This window comes from Pteropus medius, unplaced genomic scaffold, assembly GCF_902729225.1.
Source record: "Pteropus medius unplaced genomic scaffold, Ma_sr-lr_union100, whole genome shotgun sequence".
Lineage (NCBI taxonomy): Eukaryota > Metazoa > Chordata > Mammalia > Chiroptera > Pteropodidae > Pteropus > Pteropus medius.
In genome coordinates, this window is record NW_024355205.1 from 5,925,419 (window position 1) to 5,952,527 (window position 27,109).

Here is a 27,109-nt window from a genome sequence, read left to right on the forward strand (position 1 = left end):
CAAAAAGATCAAAAGGGGAGAAGGCAATGTGACAATGGAAGCAAAGACTAGGCCAATGTGGCCAGGAGCAAAAGAATGCCACAGCCTCTAGAAGCTGGAAGAGGTAAGAAACAGATTATTCCTCTGGAGCCTACAGAAGGAACCAGTCCTGCTGACATCTTGATTTTAACAACTTAATTTTCATTTGGACTTCAGACCTCAGGACTGGAAGAGAATAAATTTGTGTTGTTTTAAGTCATTAAACTTGTGGTAAATTGTTACCACAATAGAAAACTAATACAACTAACATTAGCAAAGTATATTTTTCCTCATTATCCTTTTTAAAATAATTTTTTATTTTTCAATTATAGTTGACATGTGATATTAGTTTCAGATGTACAACATAGTAATTAGACATTTATAATAAACTCATGAAGTGATCACCTGGATAAATCTAGTAGCCATCTGACACCATACACAGTTTTTACAATATTATTGACTATATTCCATATGCTATACTTTACATCCCCATGACTATTTCATAACTTCCAATTTGTACTTCTTAATCCCTTCCCCTTTTTCACCCATTCCCCCAACTCCCTACCCATCTGGCAATCATCAAAATGTTCTCTGTATCTATGAGTTTGTTTCTGTTTTGTTTGTTTTACTTTTTAGATTCCATATGTAAGTAAAATCAAATGGCACTGGTCCTTCTCTGTCTGACTTATTTCACTTATATAATACTCTATAGGTCCATCCATGTTGCTGCAGATGGCAAAATTTCATTCTTTTTTATGGCTGAGTTATATTCCATTGTATATATGTACCACTTCTTTATCTATTCATCTCTTGATGAACACTTAGGTTGCTTCCATGTCTTGGCTATTCTAAATAATGCTGCATGAATATATGGATGCATATGTCTTTTCGAATTAGTTTTGGGTTTCCTTGGGTAAATATCCAGAGGTGGGATTACTGGGTCCTTCTTTGTTTCATTATAGCCTTTGTTTTAAAGTCTATTTTATCTGGTATAAGTACTGCTACCCCAGCTTTCTTTTTTTCCATTTTCATTTTCACGAAATATCTTATTCCATCCCTTTACTTTCAGTCTGTGTGTTTTTTGATCTGAAGTGAGTCTCTTATAGGCAGCATATGTAAGGGTCTTCTTCTCTTATCCATTCAGCCACCCTATCTTTTTTTTTAAAATAAATTTATTTATTTAAATTAGTTTCAAGTATACAGTACATTGGTTAGACATCTATATAGTTCATAAAACGATCCCAATTGCTCTCTCCCTCCCCTGTCCCTCCACCTAGCTATCATATTAATGCTATCTACATTCCCTCTGTCATGCTCCCCATGCCCAACTATCAACTACTAATTCTTTAGCCCTTCATCCCATTATCCCAGCCTCCCAACCCCCCTCCCCTCTGTCCATCACCAAATTGTCCACTATATTTGTGAGTCTGTTTTTGATTAGTTTGTTCTTTTTTTTCCCTAAGATACCACATATAAGTGAAATCATATGGTATTTATCTTTCTCTGTCTGACTTATTTCACTCAGCATAATAACCTCTAGGTCCATCTATGTCATTGCAAATGGTAGGACTTCATTTTTTTTAATGGTTGATTAATATTCCATTGTATATATGAACCATAATTTCTTTATCCAATTGTCTGTTGATGGGCATTTAGGTTGCTTCCATATCTTGGCTATTGTAAATTGTGCTGCCATGAATATTGGAGTGCATAGATCTTTCCGAATTATTGTTTTGGTTTTCTTTGGATAAATACCCAGAAGTGCAATTGCTAGGTCAAAAAGTATATCCACTTTTAATTTTTTGCGAAACCTCCGTACTGTTTTCCATAGCAGCTGTACCAATCCCAGCAAAAATGTATGAGGGTTCTCTTTTCTCTGCATCCTCGCCAACCCTTGCTGTTTTTTGACTTATTGATGATAGCCATTCTGACAGGTGTGAGGTGATATCTCATTGTGGTTTTAATTTGTATTTCTCTGATGATTAGCGACCTTGAGCATCTTTTCATATGTCTGTCAGCCATCTGTATTTCCTCTTTGGAGAAGTATCTGTTCAGGTCTTCTGCCCATTTTTTAATTTGATTGTTTTTTTTGTTGTTGAGTTGTATAACTTCTCTATAAATTTTGGATATTAACCCCTTATCAGATGTATCATTAGCGAATATCTTCTCCCAAATAGTTGGTTGTCTTTTTTTTGTTGATGGTTTCCTTTGCTGTACAAAACCTTTAGTTTGCTGTAGTCTCATTTGTTTATTTTTTCTTTTGTTTCCCTTGCTTGAGGAGATATATCTGAAAATAAATTCCTGTTAGTAATATCAGTGAGTTTACTGCCTATATTTTCTTCTAAAAGTTTTATGGTTTCAGGTCTTACATTTAAATCTTTAATTCATTTTGAGTCTATTCTTGCATACAGTATAAGAAGATGGTCCAGCTTCTTTCTTTTTTTTTGCATGTATCCGTCCAATTTTTCCAACACCATTTATTGAAGAGACTGTCTGTACCCCACTGTATATTTTTATCTCCTTTGTCATATATTAAGTGAGCGTATAGGCATGGATTTATTTCTGGGCTCTCTATTCTGCTCCATTGATCAATGTATCTGTTTTTACGCCAGTACCATGCTGTTTTGATTACTGTAGCCTCGTAGTATAGTTTGATATCAGGTAATGTGACTCCTCCAACTTTGTTCTTCTTTCTCAAGATTGCCATGGCTATTCGGGGTTTTTTATGGCTCCATATAAATTTTAGGATTGTTTGTTCTAGCTCTCTGAAAAATGCCATTGGTATTCTGATAGAGATTGCATTGAATCTATAGATTGCTTTGGGTAGCATGGTCATTTTAACACTGTTGATTCTTCCTACCCATGAACAGGGTACATGCTTCCATTTATTTGTATCTTCTTCAATTTCTTTTTTCAATGACTTACAATTTTCTGAAAACAAGTCTTCTTCCTTCTTGGTTAATTTGATTCCCAGGCATTTTATAGTTTTTGACGCAATTGTAAATGGGATTGTTTTCTTAATTTCTCTTTCCAAAAGTATATCATTGGTGTATAAAAATGCCACTGATTTCTGAATATTCATTTTGTAACCTGCTACTTTACTGAATTCATTGATCAGTTCTAACAGTTTTTTGGCAGAATCTTTAGGGTTCTCTATATATAGTATCATGTCACCAGCAAATAACAAGAGTTTCACTTCTTCCTTTCCAGTTCAGATGCTTTTTATTTCTCTTTCTTGTCTCATTGCTGTGGCTAAGACTTCCAATACAATGTTGAAGAGGAGTGGTGAAAGTGGGCATCCTTGTCTTGTTCCTGATCTTAAGGAAAATGCTTTTAGCTTTTCCCTGTTGAATATGTTGTTAGCTGTAGGTTTGTCATATATGGCCTTTATTATGTTGAGGTATGTTCCCTCTATTCCCACTTTACTGAGACTTTTTATCATAAATGGATGCTGGATTTTGTCGAACGCTTTTTCTGCATCTATTGATATGATTGTATGGTTTTTATTTTTCAATTTGTTAATGTGGCATATCATATTAATTGATTTGCAGATAGTAAACCAACCTTGCATCCCAGGAATAAATCTAACTTGATCATGGTGTATGATATTTTTAATGTATTGCTGAATTCGATTTGCTAATATTTTGTTGAGGATTTTTACATCAATGTTCATAAGAGATATCGGCCTATAGTTTTTTTTTGTAATGTCTTTGCCTGGTTTTGGAATCAAGGTAATGGTGGCCTTATAAAAGGAACTAGGGAGCCTTCCCTCTTGAATTTTTGAAATAGTTTGAGAAGAATAGGTGATAATTCTTCTTTGAATGTTTGGTAAAATTCACCCATGAAACCATCTGGTTCAGGACTTTTGTGTTTTGGGAGGTTTTTGATTACTGATTCAATTTCATTGGTGGTAATCAGTCGGTTCAGATTTCCTGTTTCTTCTTGACTTTGTCTTGGGAGATTGTATGTTTCTAGGAATGTGTCCATTTCTTCCAGATTGTCTAATCTGTTGGCGTATAATTGCTCATAGTATTTTTTTATGATCCATTATATTTCTGTGGAGTCTGTGGTTATTTCCTTTCTTTCATTTCTGACTTTATTTATTTGAGTCCTCTTTTTTCCTTGATGAGTCTGGGTTTTGTGCTTTCGAAGAACCAGCTCTTGGTTTCATTAATCTTTTGTATTGTTTTTCTAGACTCTGCTTCATTTATTTCTGCTCTGATCTTTATTATTTCTTTTGTTCTATTCACTTTGGCCTTTGTATGCTGTTCTTTTTCTAGTTCTTTTAATTGTAAGGTTAGATTATTTATTTGAGCTTTTTCTTGTTTCTTGAGGTAGGCCTGTATTGCTAAGAATTTCACTCTTAGGACTGCTTTCACTGTGTCCCATGAATTTTGAGTCATGTTTTCATTGAGCTTTTTCTTGTTTCTTGAGGTAGGCCTGTATTGCTAAGAATTTCCCTCTTAGGACTGCTTTCACTGTGTCCCATGAATTTTGAGTCATGTTTTCATTTTCATTTGTCTCTAGATATCTTTTGATTTCTTCCTTGATCTCACTAATAACCCATTCATTGTTTAGTAGCATGTTATTTAGCCTCCATGTGTTTGTGTATTTTCCAGTTTTTTTCTTGCAGTTGACTTCTAGTTTCATACCATTGTGATCAGAGAAGATATGATTTCAATCTTCTTAAATTTACTGAGACTTGATTTGTGTCCTACCTAACATGTGGTCTATCCCTGAAAATGTCCCACGTGCACTTGAGAAGAATGTATATTTTGCTGCCCTGGGGTAAAATGCTCTGAAAATATCTATTAAGTCCATCTGTTCTAGTGTATCTTTTAGGCCCATTGTTTCTTTGTTGATTTTTTGCCTGGAAGATCTGTCCATTGGTGTCAATGAGGTGTTAAAGTTTTCTACTGTACTATTACTATTGATCTCTCCTTTTATGTCAGTCAATAATTGCTTTATGTATGTAGGTGCTCTTATGTTGTGTGCATATATGTTTACTAAGGTTATAATCTCTTGATTTATCGATCTCTTTACTATTATGTAATGCTCTTTTTTATCTCTTATTATAGCCTTTCTTTTAAAATCTATTTTATCTGATGTAAGTATTGCTACCCTGGCTTTTTTTTCATTTCCATTTGCGTGAAATATTTTTTTCCAGCCCTTTACTTTCAGTCTGTGAGTGTTGTTTGATCTGAAGTCGGTCTCTTGTAGACAACATATGCATGGGTCTTGTTTTCTTATCCATTCAGTTACCTTATGTCTTTTGATTGGAACATTTAATCCATTTACATTTAAAGTGATTCCTAATAGGTACATTGTTACTGTCATTTTATTATTCATATTCATTATTTCTATTTTCTTTTTTACCCCTTCTCTTTTTACAGAAGACCCTTTAACATTTCTTGTAACACTGGTTTGTTGGTGATGAATTCCTTAAGCTTTTTTTCTGTCTGGGAAGCTCTTTATCTCACTTTCCATTTTAATCAAAAGCCTTACTGGGTAGAGTATCAGTGGTTATAGATTGTTTTTCATAACTTTCAATATTTCTTGCCATCCCCTTCTGGCCTGCAAAGTTTCCATTGAAAAGTCAGCAGACATTCTTAAGGGAGTACCCTTGTAAGTAACCAGCTTCCTTTCTCTTGCTGCTTTTAAGATTCTCTGTCTTTGACTTTTGGCATTTTAATTATGATGTGTCTTGGTGTAGGTCTGTTTGAATTCCTCTTGTTTGGGACTCTTTATGCTTCCTGAACTTGTATGTATAATTCCTTTCCCAGGTTAGGGAAGTTTTCTGTCATTATTTCTTCAAATAGAGTCTCAATCCCTTGCTCTCTCTCTTCCTCTTCAGGTACTCCTATGATTCGGATATTTTTGCGCTTCATGTTGTCCCAGAGGTCTCTTAAACTATCTTCATTTTTTTAAATTCTTTTTTCTTTTTGTTGTTCTGATTGGGTGTATTCAGTTACCTTGTCTTCCAATTAGATCTTCTGCTTCATCCAATCTACTGTTGAATCCTTCTAGTGTATTCTTTATTTCAGTTATTGTATTCCTCATTTCTGTCTGGTTCTTTTATATGGTTTCTATGTCCTTTTTAATGCTTACTATCTCCCTGTTGAGGTTCTCATTGTGCTCATCCATTCTCCCCATAAGTTCATTTAGCATCCTTATAACCATCATTCTGAACTCTGTCTCTGGTAGGTTGCTTGCCTCCATTTCATTTAGTTTATTTTCTGGAGTTTTCTCTTGTTTCATTTATGGCATGTTTCTTTGTTTTCTCATTTTATTAGTCTCTCTGTGTTCATTTCTATGTGTCAGGAATATTTGTTTCATCTCTCAGCCTTGGCCAGATGGCCTAATGTGGAAGGTGTTCTATGTGGCCCAGTGACGTACTCTCCCTGATCCCTTGTGCTGGGAGCTCTGGACGTGACCTTTGTGTGGGTTGTGTGTGATCTTCTGTTGTTACCAAGCCTTTATTGTTGTTAGTAGATCAGTGGGTAGGATTAACGTTCAGGCTGACGAATTGTGTGAATTGGCTACACCCTCAAGATAAGAGTTGTTGTGTGGGGGCTGACCCCACTGAGTGTGATCTGCCCTAGCAAACTTGTGTGCTTGTTGCAACCACCCTTTGTATGTATCACTACTGGAGCTAATTAGGAGTTGTTCCATTGTGGTCTGGTGCCAGCCTCCAGATGTGTTGGTTTTGTGGCCCCTTGGGAGGGGCTCACCCATAGGCTAAGGTCAGCTGCTGCTTTTGATTGCTCACGGCTACCCGGTGGGAACTACAAAGCAATCCACTGATGGTTGTTGTCTATGCTGGATCTATAGGTAAGTGGAAGAGACAACGCTGTAGGCAGCTCTCGGTTATCCCCCGTCCCTGACCTACGGCAGTTTAGCAGAGGGACCAGTGCTTCTCAAGGCCTGATACTGCCTATCAGATGCCTATAAGTCTCTGAAACTAGATGAGCCTCTGGGTGATATGCATGTTGGGTGGCGCAGGGACTCTGGGAGTCTCCTGGGTCTAGTAAGTAAATTTCCCCCTGCCACTGCAGTGTCAGTTTACATGCCCACGCTGTCTCTGTGGCTTGATGTACAAGTTTCCACATGTTGCAAGGTCAACTACTGCCCACCCTGGGCCTAAATGCGCTACCCCAAAGCAGGGGCAGCTGCCTATCAATGTACGGTGGGCACTTTGTATACTGGATGGGGCAGGAGCTCAGGGAGTTAAGGGCCGTCAGGCCAATACAGACCCCTGCAATCCCCTTAAGAAATACTGTAGCTCATACAGGCAGCAGTGATCTGTCCACAACTGTTTTCTTCAAAATGTGCTCACTACGCTAGCCTAGGTCTATTGCCTGCACTAAGTGCTCAACCCCAGAGCCAAACAGGGCATAAGAGTCTGCTTGTCAATGGGCTGCAGGCACTTTGTGGCTTGGAAGAAGTGGGATCTCAAAGTGACAAGATCCATTCGGCCAATATGGCCTCAGTTTTGCTGCAACTTCCGTGCCTGGGCATTCCCGCTATAGACCCAGATCGCAGTGAGACCAGTTGCCGTCAGGAATGTTCCCACAGACCCCTGTGCTCCCTGGACACAATATTGCAACTCTTGCAGGTAGCAAAGGTCTGCCTGCTGTTAATTTCCGTGCAGTGACCACCCTGTGTCAGCCAAAGTTTGTTGCCTGTGTGGATTAGGAGGTCAGGGGAGGGGAAGGGCAGGGCTGCGTCAGTTCACTGTCAATGGGCCACCTGGGGAAATTTGTGGGTAGGGTGGGGTGGGGTCTCACAGAGACAATGGCAATTAGATCAATACATCCTCAGGCTTGATGCAAATTTGGTAACTGTTGTGAGTTTCCACAGACAACCCAGATCGCAGCAAGACCAGCTGTTGTCTGAGACTGGCCCACAGGTCCCTGATATTTGGCCAGGTTCATGTTGGCAGCAGTGATCTGTCTAACTCTACTGATAAAACGCAGCTCACAGCACTGGCTGCTGTTGCTGGGATTAGAAATGCTGCTCATAACAATGGCCACCCTGCTGTGAATACTTCACTCTGAATCACTCGGGTTAGGGCTTGGCAGCGATCCAAGAACAATTGCCCCTAGCAGTCTGCAGGTTAGGCAGGACAGGCTGCTCCCCTCAGACCAGAGCTTCCTAATGGCTCTGTGGGAGGGGTCTGCACAATCAAGCTGGCATGGTCTATAGGTTACCCTGTAGGGGTGCCAGACTAAAGCATAACGGTGGCTGCCTTTCTAGCCCTCGTTCTGATTCCAGGTAATGGAGACTTTTTCAGAATGAATCCCGTGTGAGTCTCAGACCCATCGCCGGTATCCTGGGTGAGTGTCCACAGGTCAGAAAGCCTTTGTGTGGGTCCTTCAAAGGAATGTCTAGGGGCTCAGTCGCCTTCCACCTCACCCAGATGGCCAGAATTCCCTGTAGTTTCTACAGTCAGAGTTGGGACCCTGAGCTGGAGAGCCTCCAGATGAAACTAGGACACCCTTCTCCTTCAGAAGAGCCTCTGTAGCCTCACTCTCCCTCCCGGTGATCCTCCACCACCCACGGGTCTAGCCTGATTCAGGACTTTGCCGCTCCTACCGGCTTCAATATGGCTCCTTTATATTATCAGATGTAGGTATTATGATCAATTGAACTTCAAGTGATTCTCCACTTTATTTTATAATTTGGTTGTAATTTCAATGTGGTCCTGGGAGGAGATGAACCCTGCTTTTACCTAGTCCGCTATCTTCACACCTTCCCAGCCACGCTATCTTTTGATTGGAGTTAACCATTTACATTTAAAGTAATTATTGATAGATATGTATTTATTGCCATTTTATTATTAATATTTTTTATTTTTTGGTGGTGCTGAACACCTTTAGCTTTTTCTTGTCTGGGAAACTCTTTATCTGTTCTTCAATTCTAAGTGACAGCTTTGCTGGGTAGAGTAATCCTGGTTGTAGGTCTTCGTTTTTCATCACTTTGACTATTTCCTGCCAATCCCTTCTGGCTTGCAAAGTTTCTCTTGAGAAAATGGCCAATAGTCTCATGGGAGCTCCATTAAAGGTAACTAACTGCTTTTCTCTTGCTGCTTTTAAGATTGTCTCTTTGTCTTTAACCTTTGGCATTTTAATTATGATGTGTCTTGGTGTGGGCCTCTTTAGGTTTATCTTGTTTAGGACTCCCTGCAATTCCTGGGCTTGTATGTCTATTTCCTTCACCAGGTTAGGAAAGTTTTCAGTCATTTCTTCAAAAAGGTTTTCAATTTCTGGCTCTCCCTCTTCTCCTTCTGGTACCCCTGTGATGCAAGTATCTGTGTGCCTGGTATAGTTCCAGAGGTCCCTTAAACTATTCTCATTGTTTTGATTGAGCTCTCAGGAATTTATAGAATAATTTAAAGAAAAGTAAATTTCTTACAAGACTGAATATTTATGGTCAAGAATAAGGCTTTTTTTTCCATTTATTCAAGTCTTTTTTTAAATGTTTCTCAGCAGAATTTTTAAACCCTCTTCTTACAGATATTCTTATTAGGTATATAAGCAGATATTTTTCTTTCTTTATAACTATTATAAAAGGGGTCTTCTGTTTTCTAAATGGGTAATATGTATATATATGAAAGGTTTTTACTTTGTCTTCTTTTGGTTTACTGAAATTTTAAAAACTATTTGAAAACAATTTCAGACTTTAATTCTAAAGTTGCAAACACAGAACAAGGATTCACCTATTGTTCACATTTTGCCACCATTTTATTTATTGTTTTTTTTCCCCTCTTTAATTCCCCCCAATACCACCACTTCTACTCCTGACCTATGGATGTTGCCGTTTTCCCCTTAAGAATTGGATCTCTGAAGGCAGGGTGTCTCCTCCCACACGCTGTGGCGTGCACCTGGGGCTTGGCACCCTGGCACACTCGGGGGGGCTGACGCACCCAGGGGGCCTGGCGCACCCGGGGTATGGTCCATGGCTCCATGTGGGGCGTGAACCCTTCTGCGTGTAAAGCAGACATGCTAACCACTACACTATGGAGCCACCTTGCCACCATTTTAAATCATTCTTCCACTCTCTTTATATATGCATACACACACACACAAATACATATATACATAAAGAACAATATGCATACACCATGCCTCATTACCCACTAATACTTAAGAGTATATTTTCTAAAAACAGGGACATTCTTTCATATAACCAAATTATTATTAAATTCAAGGAAATTTAACACTGATACAATATTATTATTTAATCTACAGTCTATATTTCAATTTTGCCAACTGCCCTATCTATTATTTTTAAACGAGTCTTTCTAGATTCTTACTGTTTCCGATAGTTTTTTAATTCACTCTTTGAGGTTTTATAGGAATATAGAAACGACTTCAAAGAATAATAAATTTTGCTTTCTGCTTTCCTCTATTTATTCCTCTTGGTATGATTTCTCAAGTCTTATATTAGGTTAGTCACACCACAAACAGGTCAGACATCTAAATTTTAAAAGAGTTCTGTAACTATTCTCTCCAAAGTATAAGTATAGAAAAAAATATCATCCTATGAGCCAGAAGTCAGGATCAAGTCTCACTTATACTACTACTGAGCTGTGCAATGCTAGGGGAAATCATTTAACCTTCCCAGACTTCTTCATCAGTAAAATGAGAAAGTTAAGATAGGTAATTTCTAATTCCTTTTTATTATGCCAGAATTCTATGTTTCTATGTTACTTACTTAAAAAAATAAAATATACCTCACCATTTTTTCTTGTAAGTTTTCTGTTTTTCCAGATCTGTTCTCCACTCTTAAGTCTGGATGAATGCACATTCTTCCTTTTGCCTTTAATCATTATAGCAGGATCCTGAATCCTTGAAAAATAAATGTATTTTTAAAATCTCATATTCTCTACAGCCATTCACAAAGAATCATATCAAATTTTAACTAAATTTTTGAAACTCAAAGGTATTTTACTAAGCTGTTGTCAGACAGCATGGCAGTTTTAAGTATGGAGACAGCTCCTGAGAAAACTGCAGATAAATCTGTGACAGGCATGCCAGTCATTATGGTTTCTAGCCTTTTCTTTGTGCCATCTGTGAGTTTCTCTCCTTTAGGAGCAGTCAACTGCAAGTGCTGAGTATTCTAAATCTCTTACCCCTCACTCCCAAGTTGACATGTAACCATCCACCCTCTTCACTTTCTAGGGAAAAGAGGCAGGCTCTTTGCAAGAAAAGAGGACTTGCCATGTGGTATAGCACTGATCAAAACCTGCAAAATACTGGCATAAAAACAGACACATATATCAATAAAGCAAAATAGAGAGCCTGGAAATAAACCTATGCATGTATGGTCAATTAATTTATGACAAAGGAGCCAAGAATACACAATGGAGAAAGGATAGCCTCTTCAATAAATGGTGTTGAGAAAACTGGACAGCCACATGCAAAAGAACTACGATCCTACAACATGCACAAAAATTAACTCAAAATGTATTAAATATTTGAATGCAAAACCTGAAACCATAAAACTCACAGAAAAAAAAACACAGAAGGTAATAGAAGGTAACACTTTCATGTTGGTCTTGGCAATGATATTCTGGATTTGACACCAAAAGCGAAGACAACAAAAGCAAAAATAAACAAGTTGGATTACATCAAACTAAAAAGCTTCTGCAGAGCAAAGGAAACCATCAACAAAATGAAAAGTCAACCTACTGAATGAAATGTTTGCAAGTCATATATCTGATAAGGGGTTAATATCCAAAATAAATAAAGAACTCTTACAATTCAATAGCAAAAGAAGAATCTCATTTAAAAATGGGAAACTAAAAAGATATTTTTCAAAAAAAGACATCCAAATGGCCAATGTATGTAGATAAGGTACGTGAAAAGGTGCTCAACATCACTAACTATCAAGAAAATGAAAATGAAAACCACAATGAGATAATACTCATACCTGTTAGAATAGCTATTATCACAAAGACAAGAAATAACAAGTGTTGCTAAGGATGTGGACAGGGAACTCTGCACTGTTGGTGGAAATGTAAATTGGTGCAGCCACTATGGAAACAGTATGGCGGTTCTTCAAAAAATTAAAAATGGAACTACCATATAATCCAGCAATTCCACTTTAGGACACTTATCTGAAGGAAAAAAATCACTATCTCGAAAAGATATCTGCACTCCCATGTTTGCTGCAGTATTATTTACAATAGCCAAGACATGAAAACAACCTATGAATAGATGAATGGATAAAGAAAATGTGGTATCTATACAATGAGATTATTATTCAGCCATGGAAAAGAAGGAAATCCTGCCATTTGTGACAGAATGGATGAACCTTGAGGGCATTATGATAAGTGAAATAAGTCAGAGAGAGAAAGACAAATATCATATGATCTCACTTACATGTGGAATCTAAAAAAAAGGAAAAACCCAAACTCTGACTTCTGAATCACTAAGTTGGGGTGACACTTTTACAAAGCAGCAAATGGTGCTGTCTGGATGGAGGAAAAGAAGTCTCAGCAGCTTAGGTGTTAGCTATGATGCAACGAAGAAGAGGACAGGAGATGCTTGTCAAGTGATGCAGCTAACAGAGAAAGATAAGCCTTAAATCATAAAAGTTTTCCACTACCACCTTTGGCTTTGAAAGGGCACTGTTGTTTCTTACTGTATCGCTAGCTCATTAATACAAGTAGCAGTCATTACATGTGATACAAGAGAAAACATAATTTACATACTAAGTAGTTAGTCGTGGATTCCTCAGCATTCCTACTCTCAAATGCATGCCTTTCTAAAACCCTTCAAGAGTAAATTCAGGTTCATGTCAATACATTAAAGTTTCCTTTTATCTATAAAAAGGATGCTTGTTAAAAGTTATGATTTTCAGTACCAACTGCACAAACTGTTTTGCTGGGTGAACCTGTGACCCTGTGTCTGAAATGGAGGTGGGAACTTTTTCAACACAAATGATTATTTCCACTGACATTCTGATGAAGTTAATGGACACAATTTATAGGAAATGCTATATTTGAGAGTTCTCAGAGAGGCAGGTATAAATAATACTAACTTTTGTAATGTAAAACCATAAAATCATTTTATTATTACCATAAATAAAATTATATTAATAAAGTTTTAAAAAAATCCTGAACTCAGATACAGAAAACAGATTGGTGGTTGTCAGAGGTGGGAGGTAGGCGTGAAGGTAGTCACAAGGTACAAACTTCCAGTTTTAAGATAAATAAGTCATGGGGATGTTATGTACAGCACGGTGACAACAATGCCATATTATATATTTGAAATTTGCTAAGAAAGTAAATCTTAAAAGTTCTCATCACCAGAAAAAAAAAATTATAATTGTGTGGTGATAGATGTTAATTAAAACTTATTTTAAAAGATAAATAAAACTAGCATTATGCTGAAATACAACAAGTCTCCCGTTATTTTGTCTTAAAAAAAAAAAAAAAAAAGAGTTTCTGGGTTAAAAAAAACTGCAAAATAAAAATACAATACTAAAAAAAAAAAGTTCTTTATTTGGGTTAACTGTACATTGACTCTAATGTCCCAAGCATAGAATTATCTGTAAGGTCTATAGCATATCTGAAAAATATAATTTCATAGCATACCTGAAATTTTCAGTTGAAGAGTTATTATTTGTTTGATTCTCACAGCCAAGTATTTTTGGTAAAATCTTTTCTGGCATCTTATACATGTCATCTGTGTGCTTTGCATATCTGCCTATTTTAACTCTGGATGATCTCCTTAATACACATGAAGTGTCCTGGTCAGAGCTATTTTCCACTGGATTTAAATTTCCTTTATTATTTAGTGGATCACAAGAGATGGCATTTTGCTGCACCAAAGTCTGCTTTCCAAGTGGATTTGAGTCTTCTAGAGTCTGCAATAAGATATAAATACATACACGAATAATTACAACAATGCAAAAAAAATTAAAACTAAAAGAAAGTAAGTTTTATACTGTCTTTTGATTACATACTAATGCCTTTTATAAGATGAAAGTACAAAAACCCAGACATATGTGAACATAGTGAAAAACTGTATAATTAATATAATAAAGAACAACGTATATTTAAAAGCCTAAGGCAAGCAGAGCATATGTAAAAATTATTCTTATCAATATTCATCTATAAAGTCAAGAGCCAACCTAAGGTCACTCTAGGTGCTTTAATTTCATAGGAAATGGGTAGCTGTCACACTAGGCCAGATCAGTGCTCTACTCAGACTAGTATTTTGTTATCTTAGAGTGCAGTAAATGATATTTTGTGGAACAAGATAGTATATAACCTCAATCTACAGGTTAACAGTACATCACGAATGGCTCTAACTTCCCTTCAATAATCCATTATAGATTTAATTTTCATGATATATATTTTTATACATATCATATAAACCTTTCTTGAGCTTATTTATATAGTTTGCAAAGCTTCTGAAGATAACAAGGTTCATATTTTTATTACAGCTGAGTAAGCGTATTTAATTTGATTTGTTTGAAATCAGTCTTCTTTATACTTTTAAAAGATTCTTTTTCTTGAAGACTTGCTAAGTTCATGCTCACTTTATCAATACCATCACGATTTCCTATTACATCATTTCAGATTAGAATACTGGAATGTTTAATTTAATCTTCATGCCCTATCCCTGTGATTAGTTTCTCTTTTTCTGAAATTTTTTTCATCATATTATATCTGCTTTGAGATTTTTTTTTTTACCAGAATTGAATACAGTAATATTATTCTAGGTGTGTATGTTGCAACATGACCTTAGTATCATGTTATTTAAATCTTCCCAAGAATGTGTTGTAGGAGAATTTTGGTAATAGCCAAAAGAAAAAAAGAAAAGAAAAAAATAATCCAAATAACCATCACTAGTGAACTGATCAAAAAAATTACACACACACACACACACAAACACAGAGTAGCCATACAGTAGAATATCACTCAGCAGGGAAAAACATGTCAGTGGTAACATTCACTGACACAGAAAGATAACCAAGATGTATTATTAAATTTAAAAAAACAGTTGCAAAGCATTCTATATAATCCCATTTATATAAAATAAACACATAGAATACACATAGAAAAAAATTGGAGACAGAGACATGAAATTGTTAATAGTGATTATCTCTGGAAGTGGAATTGTGGGAGACTTTTTCTTACTATATTATTATGTGTTGCTGTAATGTCTGAATTTTTTTTTTATAATGAGGATGTACTACTATTTTAATCAAGAAAAAATAAAGACCTTTTTTTTTTTTCAAAAATTTCAACATGAAAAAGAGACTTGGCAAGTGGTCTCTTCAAGGTCTCCAGGCATAATATTTCAGGAATTCTAAACTCCAGAAACTGCCACATGATAGTATCCTCAGATACAGAATGTAAAGTTCTGCTAAAGCCAGGCATAATTTTTCCCTCTCCTAGGTGCCCAACTGCATACATTCTACATCCAACTAGAAATTAATGTGGGGTATCTCATCTCCACTCTGCACCCAGGTAGACATAGTGACTTTCTGAGCTAAGAGGAAAAATTCTGGTAAAGCTTTCTGTGCTTGCTTCGGCTACACATATACTAACATTGAAACAATAAAGAGATTAGTGTGGCCCTTCACCAAGGATGACACTCAAAGTCATTAAGTGTTCCATGTTTCTTTTTTAAAAAAGAGTTCTTTCCTCCCCTTGTATAAGCAATTTAATAATCTATCTTCTCAGGTCTTCTGGGGAGAAACTTGACTATTTTAACTTTAACCCTCTTGAAAACTCTACCCCAGGAACCTCTAAAAAGATCACTGTACACTTCAAAGTCAAAAAGTATCTTTGGAGTGTTAATATTTGAGTAGAAGGTTTGAATTTAAAATAAAGTATATGGGCAATGAAGACTTGTTAAAAGTCATTATAAAAAGCAAAATCATTGACTCATACTTACACTTACTTGCTGCACTGAAAGATGCTTGTCCTGCAACTCGGATAACTTGGAATCTTGTTCAAATGGTGGAGTAGAACAAAGAGACTCAAAATTCACCTCTGATATTTGTGTACAATCTGCATCAGTCTGAGAAATGTTGGGCTTTATTCCTACACATTCACTTTCAGCACTGAGACTGCTGCCTCCTTCATTTCTGTGACAGATGGGCCCTACCTTGGCTTCTGACAAAGTGTTTAAGGCTGCTAACAACTCAGCTGGCAATGCATCATCCTTTGTGTTTTCCAGTAAATCTCTGTGGCATGTCAAAGGTATTGATATGGAATTTGGAGAGTTGCTCAATGGGTTCATCAACTCTCTAGGTTCAAAATCACTCATTATTTCAAACAATCTTTCTTCCTGGGTGATTTCTGGTGATGTTAGTAACTTTTCTAAGGCAGATACAAACGTTTCAAGAGAGCTTTCTTCATCCTTGGTTTCTTCGGAAGTCACACTAAATGTGACTTCCTTTCCAAACTCAGAAAATGTATTTGATCCTGCTAAGATCTTCTGTGGCTCTATTAACAATTTCTCCTTTACAGCAACCAATTCAGATACTTTAATAGCAGTACCCGAGAGAATGCTAATTTCAGGAGAGTCTCTGTCGGCACTTAGTTCCTATGTATTCCAAAAAGAATTTTCATCAGTACAACATACACAAAATAGTGTTTAAAATGAAAACTATAGTTTTCCAGTTTATCATGCTGGTAAGTACCCCCAAATAGTTTTATCAACTTTCCTCCCCTTCCATAAATAAAAATACTCTTTACTACTTTCCTCTGCCAAATGACTAAAGACTGAATATACGGTTAAACATTTAATAGTGGACCATGGATAAAATTGGCCATAATACAGATGGCAATTATCTGCTCAGATAAGTTTAAATTTAACTATGCTAAAAAAAGAAGCAGAGATGGCATGGACAGTTAAATTAAGAGATGATCTCAAAACTTCACTGCAGTTAATGGTTGTCAAAAATCTACTGAATTTCATAAAAATCATTAATCAGGAATAAAATTGGTATAGTTTCACCTTCTTTTTATTCCCCACCTCTGCATGAATATGTAAATATGAAGTAAAAAGGCCAAAAGACAGGAGGTAAGAGGCAATAAAGAGGACACAGTTCTATGTAAATATTATGAGCTCTGGCTGTAATAAAATGGTTCTGGGTTATGGTTGTTTTAAACAAAAAGCACAAAACATATTTATAAATGACTATTATTTTCAAAGACATCATCTTAATAAGTTATACATGTTCTCACAATGTTTCCAAATGCTCAAAATATTAGACTTCTTCTTTGAAATTGTTTTCAAAATCTGTTTATAAACCACTCAAGAAAACCAGTCTCAATCCTTTCAAGACACAAAATTTTTTTTCAACATTAAAAACTATTAATTTGCTTGACCTTAAATGACAGAATAGGTTTCATTGATTTTTGGCTGTTTCTAAAAATCAAATCCACCTTCCATCAACATACCACTCGGAAAGAATGCATTGTAATTTATAAGCCCCATAATATTCTGATTTGATATGAATAAAAGAAGTGAAAATTATTTTATTCTTCCTCTCTTTCTTTTCTACCTGCCACCATTTATCTTCCCCATATATAACACACAAAGCTTAAGATATATTTATTTAGCAGTAATGCAAACTGTACTTTTCTTTGAAAGATAAAAGGAATTTAGAAGGAATTCAAGAACCAGATATCCTATCCACTCTTTAAGTCACAGTTCAAGGTCTCCTTATTTGAAGTCCTTATATCTACTAAATTCAAGGCCATAGATATAATAAAGTACATTGGACATTGCCCTAAAGGAACTTAATTTCTAACTGAAGATTAAAGGCATAAATACATAAGGCATTAAATAAAGTATAATGTCAAAAACACTGTATAAACTCAAATGAATGGCATAACCCACAGAGCTTAGTGTGTTACTAAGTTTTCTGGGCGGGGGGAAAATGGGAGTCAGTTGAGAGTTCTCATGATTGCTTTAAAAATGCTTGGTAAAATGAAGTTAAACAGGTTTCTTTATCACAAAAATTTTCTGAGTATGCACATTATCAATCTCTGAGGAGACTTTAGGATACAGTGTTCTCCAAACTTCTTTCTTCAAAAAATTCCTTTTTCTCAAAAGATCTATTAATTTTATAGGATGCAAGTGATTTGGAAATACTGATATAGTCAGGGAATAATGAATGCTGAAGAGGGAGCAATTACTTAGGTCAAGATCACCAGAGTCATGAGACTGAACCACAGAGGAAAAGGGACTTGAACCAGAAATTAAAGACTTGTGAAGGAGTGAAAGAAGGCAGAAACACATGTTAATTAAACACAAACTAGGAGCCAGACACCATGAGTTATCATTGCTCTCAGTTCTCACAATAATCCTGGGAAATGAATATCAGTAGCTATATTTTACTAGTAGTAAATGACACACTTGCCCTTGGAACACATACCTATCCAGTTCCAAACTTTATGCTCTTTCCCTTGCTTTCTGTTCCCTGACCTAAACAAAGGCATAGGGGTAGGGCTGTGTAAGGTACAACTGAGGTGAAGTAAGGTACAGGTACGGTAGGGTTGGCCTAGGGAGGTCCTTGATTGCGTGAGTCCTTGTGGGCAGAGCCAGTCTTCCAGTCTTCTGATTCCCCATACAGCAAGCAGAATTCAAAGCCAAAACAAGCACTCAATACATGGTTAATGATTAGCAACTGAATATGGGAAATCAGTATCTAGAAGGAGATATAAAGGAACTAGGGTAACAGAGAAACCAACAGAAGGTATTTCTGCTACATTGTCTCAGCAACTAGTTTGATCATCAGTTATATGCTTCTCCTCTAAGAACAGGAGACTTACATTGCTAGATAAGAAATACAGATTAAGAAAATACTATTTCATTAGAGGTAAAGAAGAACAAATACTGGAAGGGGTTGTTAGACAAAAATAGATTTCTATCTATTGAAATGGTTTAGTCATATTCTTACAAAGGGAAGACAGTAAATGAGCTTAAGACTTTAATAAACATAACTTTTTAAAAAATCTAAATCCATGATCTGCATAGATAATCTGTTATATAGACCGACCTTTTCTGGGTGTGGCAAAACTTCAGGATTTTCAGCTGTAGGCCCTAAAAGATAACAGAATATATTTACATTCCAGTTTTATTAAAGCATTAAAAATATGTCCTCTCAATTGGCATTTCTTAATTTTTTAACTTGAAATGACTACCTCAGACATTCAAACATTTTATAATTGTTATACCAATTTATTGATATAAAAGTATCATTATGTTGGCAATAAAGTCATAAAAAATCTTTCCATTTCTTAAAAAATATTTTACACGAAGCCAAATAAAATTATAATTATTTGGAATTAGTTTAGCTAAAAACCAATCTTTCTATTTTGGCTGAGTTGTTTTAAGTATTTGTTAACTACATGAGGAAAAATCCTATCTACTTTCTCAGTGTCAAGATCTCTTCCATTATAGGTATAGAATTCATACTGTCAAGTTAGGCATGAAAAGGAATACCCTATGTAGGGCCAAAAAGAATCAAGGGATTGTCCTAAATATGATTTCACCTTCACCATCCACTCCTTACCCTGCTACCTCTGAGATGAGCTGGCTGACAAAAATCTACACCAACTTAAGCAGGATTAAGAGAAAAGATATTTCTTCTACTCCATTTCTCTTGCCTACTTTCACCATCAAGGCCCAGGCACTCTGACATACTTAGGTAGGAATTCAGGGTTCACTGGCATTTCAAGTATTCTTGAGTCATTCCTTTGGTTTCTTTTGATTAAGCAGTATCTATAACCAGAGTATAAGTAACTATCTGCTGAATCTCAGATTGCATCTTTGCAAGCAAAACAGGTTTTTCAGGGGAAAAAAATAAGCATAAGTATGCTTACTGAGCTTTACATCCAACAAAAACCTATTGCTTTTGCTTGTTTGACTATTGCTTTTGCTTGTTGGACCTTTGCCATTTGATAAAAAGCTATGAAAATCAGTTAGGAGAGTTAACACATGATATTCCATTCCACAGGATGATGAGCAAAAAGTCATATAAATAATTTCCTATCCTTGCATTACAGCCCTTTGTGCCAAGCAATAACGATATATTACACTATCTATATCTTAGTTAAAATTTGATATCTCTGTTTGCTTAAAATTTAATACAAATAAGGGAACTTTCTTTTAATTAAGTTTATTGGGCTAACATTGGTTAATACAATTATATAATTTTCAGGTGTACATTATAATTTGACATCTGTATATTCTATTGTGTGTTTACCACCCAAAGTCCAGTTTCCTTCAGCTATCATATATTTGATCCTCTTTACCCACTTCACCCTCCCCTACCTGACTATATTTGACCCCCTTTATCCCGTCTACCTCCCCACTCCTTCTCTGCCCCCTACCCTCTGGTAGGTAACCACTAGTCTATAGTCCATGTCCATGAGTCTGTTTGTTTGTACTGCTCATTGCTTTTAGGTTTATATCCCACATGTAAGTGATATTATGTGATTTTCAACTTTTCCTGTCTGGCTTATTTCGCTTAGTATGATTATTTCAAGGTTCATCCAAGTTGTTGCAAATGGCAGTATTTCATCTATTTTTTTTTTTTATAAAAACTGCTGATGGGATTTTGATGGAGATTGGATTAAATCTGTATAATGCTTTAGGTAATATGGTCATTTTAACTACGTTGATTCTTCCAATCCAAGAACAAGGAACATCTTTCCATTTCTTTGTATCTTCTTCGATTTCTTTTAATAGGGTCTTGTAGTTTTCATTATATAGGTCCTTCACATGTTTCGTTAAATTTATTCCTAGGTATTTTATTCTTTTTGTTGCAATTGCAAAAGGAATTATTTTTCCGCTTCTTTTTCTGACACTTCATTATTAGAGTATAGGAACACTATGGATTTTTGAACATTGATTTTGTATCCAGAGACTTTACTGTATTTGCTTATTGTTTCTGGTAGTGTTCTTGTGGAGTCTTTAGAGCTTTCCATATAGAGAATCATGTCATCTGCAAATAGTGACAGATTGACTTCTTTGTTTCCTATTTGGATGCCTTTTATAACTTTCTCTTGCCTGACTGCACTTGCTAGGACCTCTAATGTTATATTGAATAACAATGGCAATAGTAGACAGCCTTGCCTTGTTAAAGAACATTTTAAAACAATACGATAACAGCGACTGTTGGCTGCCACCACCCTCAGGAGCCACCCACTCAAGACAGCTCTGCGGGCCACTGTCCAGGTCCTGGGAAGTTCTGGATTGTTTAACAACCATGGATCCCAAGTACAGCAGCAACAGCAAAGGAATCTCTCACTACACAAATACGTAAGTACGGAATTGAGAGAAGCTGGAGTTGCCATTCCCAAAGGACATGTGGCTGTCACAAGATGAAGCTTATGCAATTGCTAAATAATTAGGGTCAAAAGATGTGCTAAAGACATGGGTTTCATAGGAAAACAAACACTTGAAAGTGGCTTCAGTGGAGTGAAGATAGTTTTCTCACCAGAAGCAAAAGCTGTTTCCTCATAGATGACTGGGAAAAGTTGTTTACCAAGCAAACAAGAGAAAAGGGCAGAATTTGCATTCAAGTATTGGTTTGTGAGTGAAGATATCTCAGGAGAGAATAATACTTTGCAGTAACAGTGGAAAGGTCATTTCAAAGTCCTGTATTAATAGGAAGTTCTCAAGGTGGTGTCAACTTTAAAGATGTTGCTGCAGAGACTCCTGAGTCCATAGTTAAAGAACCTATAAGTGTCCATCAATAGACGATTAAAGATGTGGTGTATATAGACAATGGACTATTATTTGGGTGTAAAAAAAATGAAATCTTACCATCTGTGACAACATGGATGAACCTAGAGGGTATTATGCTAAGTGAAATAAGTCAGACACAGACAAATACCATATGATCTCTCTTGTATGTGAACTCTAAAGAACAAATTAAATGAACAAACAAAACAGAAACAGACTCATAGACACAGAGAACAAACTGATGATTCCTAGGTGGGAAGGCTGGGTGAAAAAGGTGACAGGATTAAAGTAGTACAAATTGGTAATTACAAAATAGTCATGGGGATGTGAAGTACAACCTAGGGAGTGTAGTCAATAATACTGTAATAATTATGTGTAGTGCCAGATGGGTACTAGATTAATCAGGGGATCACTTCATAATTTATATAAATGTCTATTTTATATGTAACATATATAATTTATACATATAAATTATATAAATGTAGTGATGCTGTATCCCTGAAACTAACATAAAATAATAATAAATTGACATTCAATATTATTTTATATTAGTTTCTGGCTTGACCAGAAGATGGGATTTCCACCTAATGTTGTGGTTCCTGTGGTAGAAACCATGGTCAATCTTTACAACCTTTTTCTGAAATATGATGCAACCATGGTAGAAATAAACTCAATGATAGAGGATTCATATGGAGCTGTGCTGTGTATGGATGCAAGATCAACTTTGATTCTAATTCAGCTTACTGCCAGAAGAAAACCTTTGACCTACAGGACCAGATCTAGGAAGATGAAATGGATAAAGATACAGCTAAGGCAGATCTCAACTACATTGGCCAGATGGGAATATAGGCTGTCTAGTAAACGGTGCTGGTTTGGCTATGGCCACAACGGATATAATAAAATGTCATGGAGGGACTCCAGCCAACTTTCTTGATGTTGGTGGTGGTGCCACAGTTCATCGAGTAACAGAAGCATTTAAGCTTATCACTTCAAACAAGAAAGCACTGGCTATTCAGATCAATGTTTTTGGAGGGATCGTGTGGTATGATGTTATTACACAGGGTATAGTTATGGCAGTAAAAGACTTGGAAATTAAAATATCTATTGTGGTACGGTTACAAGGTACATGAGTTGATACCAAGGAACTGATAACAGACAGTGGACTTGAAATTCTTGCTTGTAATGACTTGGATGAAGGTGCTAAAATGGTTGTAAAGCTCTCTGAAATAGTGACCTTAGCCAAGCAAAACCAGGTAGATGTGAAATTTCAGTTGCCAGTCTGATCTGAGAACACAGTGGATGGTTTAAGGTATTAAACTTGCTATAAACATTAAAAATACTGTGTTCTGTATTATTATTGTTCCTTTTCTCTTTAGTGTGTGAAGATTATAATTGCCATCTAGGCACAAAAACTTTTAAAAGCATTTGGTCTGCATTTAATTCTCCTGTGACTGTCTGCATAAAGAATGTGTATGCAGCTGTCTAGTTCCTTTTGCCGCAGCCTTCCTTTTCACTTCTACAGAATGTCACTTGCAATATGCCAGTTTGTTATTGTTGGATACAACATTCTTCACTGATATGAGTCCTATGAATAAAGTAAATATGAAGATAAAGCTTTATTATTTGGTATTAGAAATATATCTAATATCTAGTCTTGTTAGTAAAGCAATGTAATAAAATTACAAAGGTGTTTTATATAAGAACTGTTTTTCAACGCCAAATACCTAACTAAATATATCAATCACTATTTATAAATGGAACTTTCAAACACTCTCCAGAATATTCTTTTAAGTATATCAGTGAAGTAACTTGTTAATTATTTGAACATTGTTTTACTTATTACAAAGCACTGATAACTACGAGTCTCCATGATCATATGGTATTGAGAAGAACCGGTAGGTTTGTATCAAATAAAGGTATACTTACCAAGGACTTGACAGACAAAATTAACAATGTCAATTTAAGTTAATAAAAATCTCCCAATGTAGGGGTAAAAACAAAGACAAAAAAAAAAACAATCAACCAAACCAAACCAAACCAAACAACAGATACAGCTTTAATTATCCCTGCAAGGAGATTTTTTGTTTTTAACAAACTCTCAGCTCCTTGGGGTGAATGGAGGTGGGGCGGGTAGAGTTCAAAAAAGATTTCATCCTCTTCCTCATTCTCTGAATTATTAAGAAAAAACCTTCAAAGACATCTATGTTGTTTTTAACCACTTCATTATCAAAATGATCATTCTTTTATGCCAATAGTTAGTATTTAAAATGTGAAAAATATAATAAAATGTATTATAGTAATTTGAGTACCATATTAAAAAACACATGTAGGAAGAATTCTCATTTTCTAGCTTTAAAATTTACAATTTTTATAAAAAAATTTCTTGAATTCTTGTCTCTCCTTTAGTAAATTATCAAAAGATTTTGCACATTTCTACTTATCACTTAAAAGAGATTAAATGTATGAGAAATAATTCTAAAGCAACAAGTCAAAATAAAATGCTTAGAGGAGCTAAATATCTAACATATAAAAATTTAAAACTGTTTCTTTAACAATTAACCATTAATTACAAACTTAAGTTCCCTTAAATAATTTGAACTACAAATTTAACATTTTTTCCCACTTCAAATATATTAACTTTTAGACAAAACACACATGAATACAATGATTATAAAACATTACTGCTCTTAACCTAATTCCAAAATAACAATATACTGGTGCAATCATTCTATATTATTTCTATATTTGTTCTTATATTTTCTCAAGATTAAAGTCATACTAATTTTGGTATCTCCCCAGGGTTATCAGATCCAAAAGAATTAACTTCTTTGATCAGCTAAGGTGGCAGAATCTGGGTTACTGACTGATTTTTTGTTGGAGCATGAGACCAATTGTTTTCTCCCTAGATGATTCAAACCTGAATAACCAATTATCTGGCTTTACTTTTAATAAGTAAATACCTTAAACTTCACAAAAGTTATTTTTTATAACCCAAAGTTTTGTCCAAGAATGCCGTCTTTAAGTTTCACTTGATCAGTGTTACAAAAGCTTTTGGGCTATTATTATGATATACTGACCTGTTCTGTTAGCGTTATTATAAACTAATGCTCTTTTAATATCTTTTAATGATTAGCAGGGCCAACTAAGGCTTTAATTTCTTAAAAATGAGGGATTTAATCTGTGCAGAGAAGTCTCCTTAATTGGATATCAAGTTAATCTGTCACCTTGGGACATAATTAGATCCCACTTCTAACATGTTTTTATGTGTGACTGCTGGTGCTGTACCAAGGAAGGTACAATTCTTACTCCAGGACTACTTGACTTATAGTTCTGTTTTCTTTCTTCTCTACTTACACAGTGATAAACAAAAATATCCTATGACTTATAAGCAGATATGTACTTAACAGAGAAAAAATGTACACATATTAACAGGCCTCTTTCTTAAAGCCATTAAAAAGTTTTAAACATTCTGCTACAGTCACTTTACATATTGAGACTACCTTTTTACAATATTAATATTTTTTTAGTATCTTTATGAACTCATGGTTTTTTCACAAACTTACTTTCATGAGCTAAAATTGTTGTTCCCCCCTCCATTAATTTGTCACAGCTTGACCAGTTAGAGTCCCATGACCTAGCTCATTATCCTTTTAGCACTGCCTTCAGATATCCTGGAAAGCATCTTTGCTTTCTAATGATGGTAGGATATTTCAGACCCTGCCTAATATCTTCATGCTCCAAGATAGATAGCTATTATTTAAGGATTCCTGACTTATTTAGCATTCATACATCCACAGCATCCATATACCTGGCACAGAGTAGGCTTAATAAATATTTCTTAAAATATGAACAAATAAGATGACAGATCAAAATCTAGGCACTGAGAATGCATGCAAGAGTTGGTGATGGGCATAAGCGGTATTGCTATTGCAGTAGCAACAGAGCAGAAGACAGTGCTTTTAAAATTAAACTTTTTCAATTATAAGTTGCCATGTCCTTGTGCCCCTTTATTATAATACTGGGTTTCACTGGCCAATAAGAATATTTACTACACTGTCAACAACATACATAATATTCATTCTGAAGAAGTCAATAGGAGACATCTTAAAGATAAAGACAGCCATCCTCTAATACAGCTGAAACCAGGTTAAATGGCCTGCATGACTGCCTGTTAAGAAAGACATGACATACATATTAAAAATGCTAGAACAGAAAAAACAAACATTGTTTTCAAATCTGAATCCCAAAATTACAAGTCAAAAGAGTAGACATTTGGAGTAGCAGGTATTGACTATACCTGAGCTGCTTGTCATTTAGGCAACTTTATGTAGCATGATCCAAGGTGGACAACCACACTGATTTCATATGTAAAAATGTATGGTAGCAATGCATACCATACATTTGTAGACTAACCCAGTTGTAAATAAACCCATATCTAACTAAGCCTTCTATTTTTAGGTTAAAGCAAATTTACTTTATATGATTCTATCCATGAAAACATACCTTGAATACTTTGGTGATTCAGTGAAAGTTCAGCTTGGGGCAATGACACAGTGAACACTGGACAACTTTTTCTAGTCCAAAAACATAAATCAATCAACAAACAAACAAATTTTAAAATTGAAAGAAAAAACATTTCTCATTCAAATACAATTTAAACGTTTTTTTCTTCATTTAAAGGAACTTCAAAATAGAGTAAGTTGTTTTTGGGGCTACAATTCCAATTACTTTTACAATTATTACCAATTTGTTAATGATATTTCAAGTGATTGCATAAATGAAGGAGAGAGCTGAAAAATTAAACAATGAACTTCAGGAGTGTAAAGCTAACTACATTTAGGTCTGAAAATAACTTTGGAGATGACTCTCTGCTAAATAAATAGTGGTAGTGGGGTCGGGGAAAAAATTGGTCCTGAATTATGTAGCTATCTAAATTCTCAAATACACTGAAAGTTTATCATTATACTTTAGACGTAAGTGAAAGTCACTAATGAGAAAATTTTCAGACATTAGTTATCATTCTTATATTTCACAGTAGGTAAAGATAGGAAATACTGAATGAAAGAGGCTGAAAGCAAAATAAGGGTTGTACCTAATCTGCAGTTTTGATCATCTGACCTGGGATAATTAGAAGTTGATTGAAGAAAAGTAATCGGTTAATTATTTTTTTCCTCAATCTAATTTACCACATAAATGCAATCGAGATACCTTCCTTTAAAAAAAAAAAAGCCTCTAGTTTCAGCTGTTTTAAGAGCAGGTTTTATACACCAGCTATATCTACTTGAATCCTAAGTAAGAATAATAAACAGTCTCTCCTGTCTAAAAATAAAAGTGATCAATATGTGCTATCTTGAAAATGGAAA

General features: G+C 35.4%; 1 protein-coding gene, 1 non-coding gene and 1 pseudogene across 16 annotated transcripts in view; 2 read left to right on the top strand and 1 right to left on the bottom strand.

Annotated features, from left to right (window-relative positions):
- ANKRD31 (ankyrin repeat domain 31) overlaps positions 1-27,109 on the bottom strand; it is a 141,328-nt gene that overhangs the window by 64,461 nt on the left and 49,758 nt on the right. For 9 of the 15 annotated variants that reach the window (XM_039857295.1, XM_039857299.1, XM_039857298.1 and 6 more), the window contains 5 exons: positions 26,250-26,326; positions 19,054-19,097; positions 15,936-16,589; positions 13,622-13,893; positions 10,759-10,868 (listed from right to left, as the gene is read on the bottom strand). In XM_039857295.1, coding sequence (XP_039713229.1) covers positions 10,759-10,868; positions 13,622-13,893; positions 15,936-16,589; positions 19,054-19,097; positions 26,250-26,326 — 1,157 coding nt within the window. Of the gene's footprint in view, positions 1-10,758; positions 10,869-13,621; positions 13,894-15,935; positions 16,590-19,053; positions 19,098-26,249; positions 26,334-27,109 lie in introns of all 15 variants that reach the window. The other 6 variants (XM_039857294.1, XM_039857289.1, XM_039857304.1 and 3 more) reach the window with 3 other exon arrangements.
- Positions 15,558-15,661, top strand: LOC120599214 (U6 spliceosomal RNA). The gene has a single exon (XR_005651825.1). It is a non-coding gene; the product is annotated as a U6 spliceosomal RNA (small nuclear RNA).
- LOC120598806 (succinate--CoA ligase [ADP-forming] subunit beta, mitochondrial-like) lies at positions 22,318-23,166 on the top strand (annotated as a pseudogene).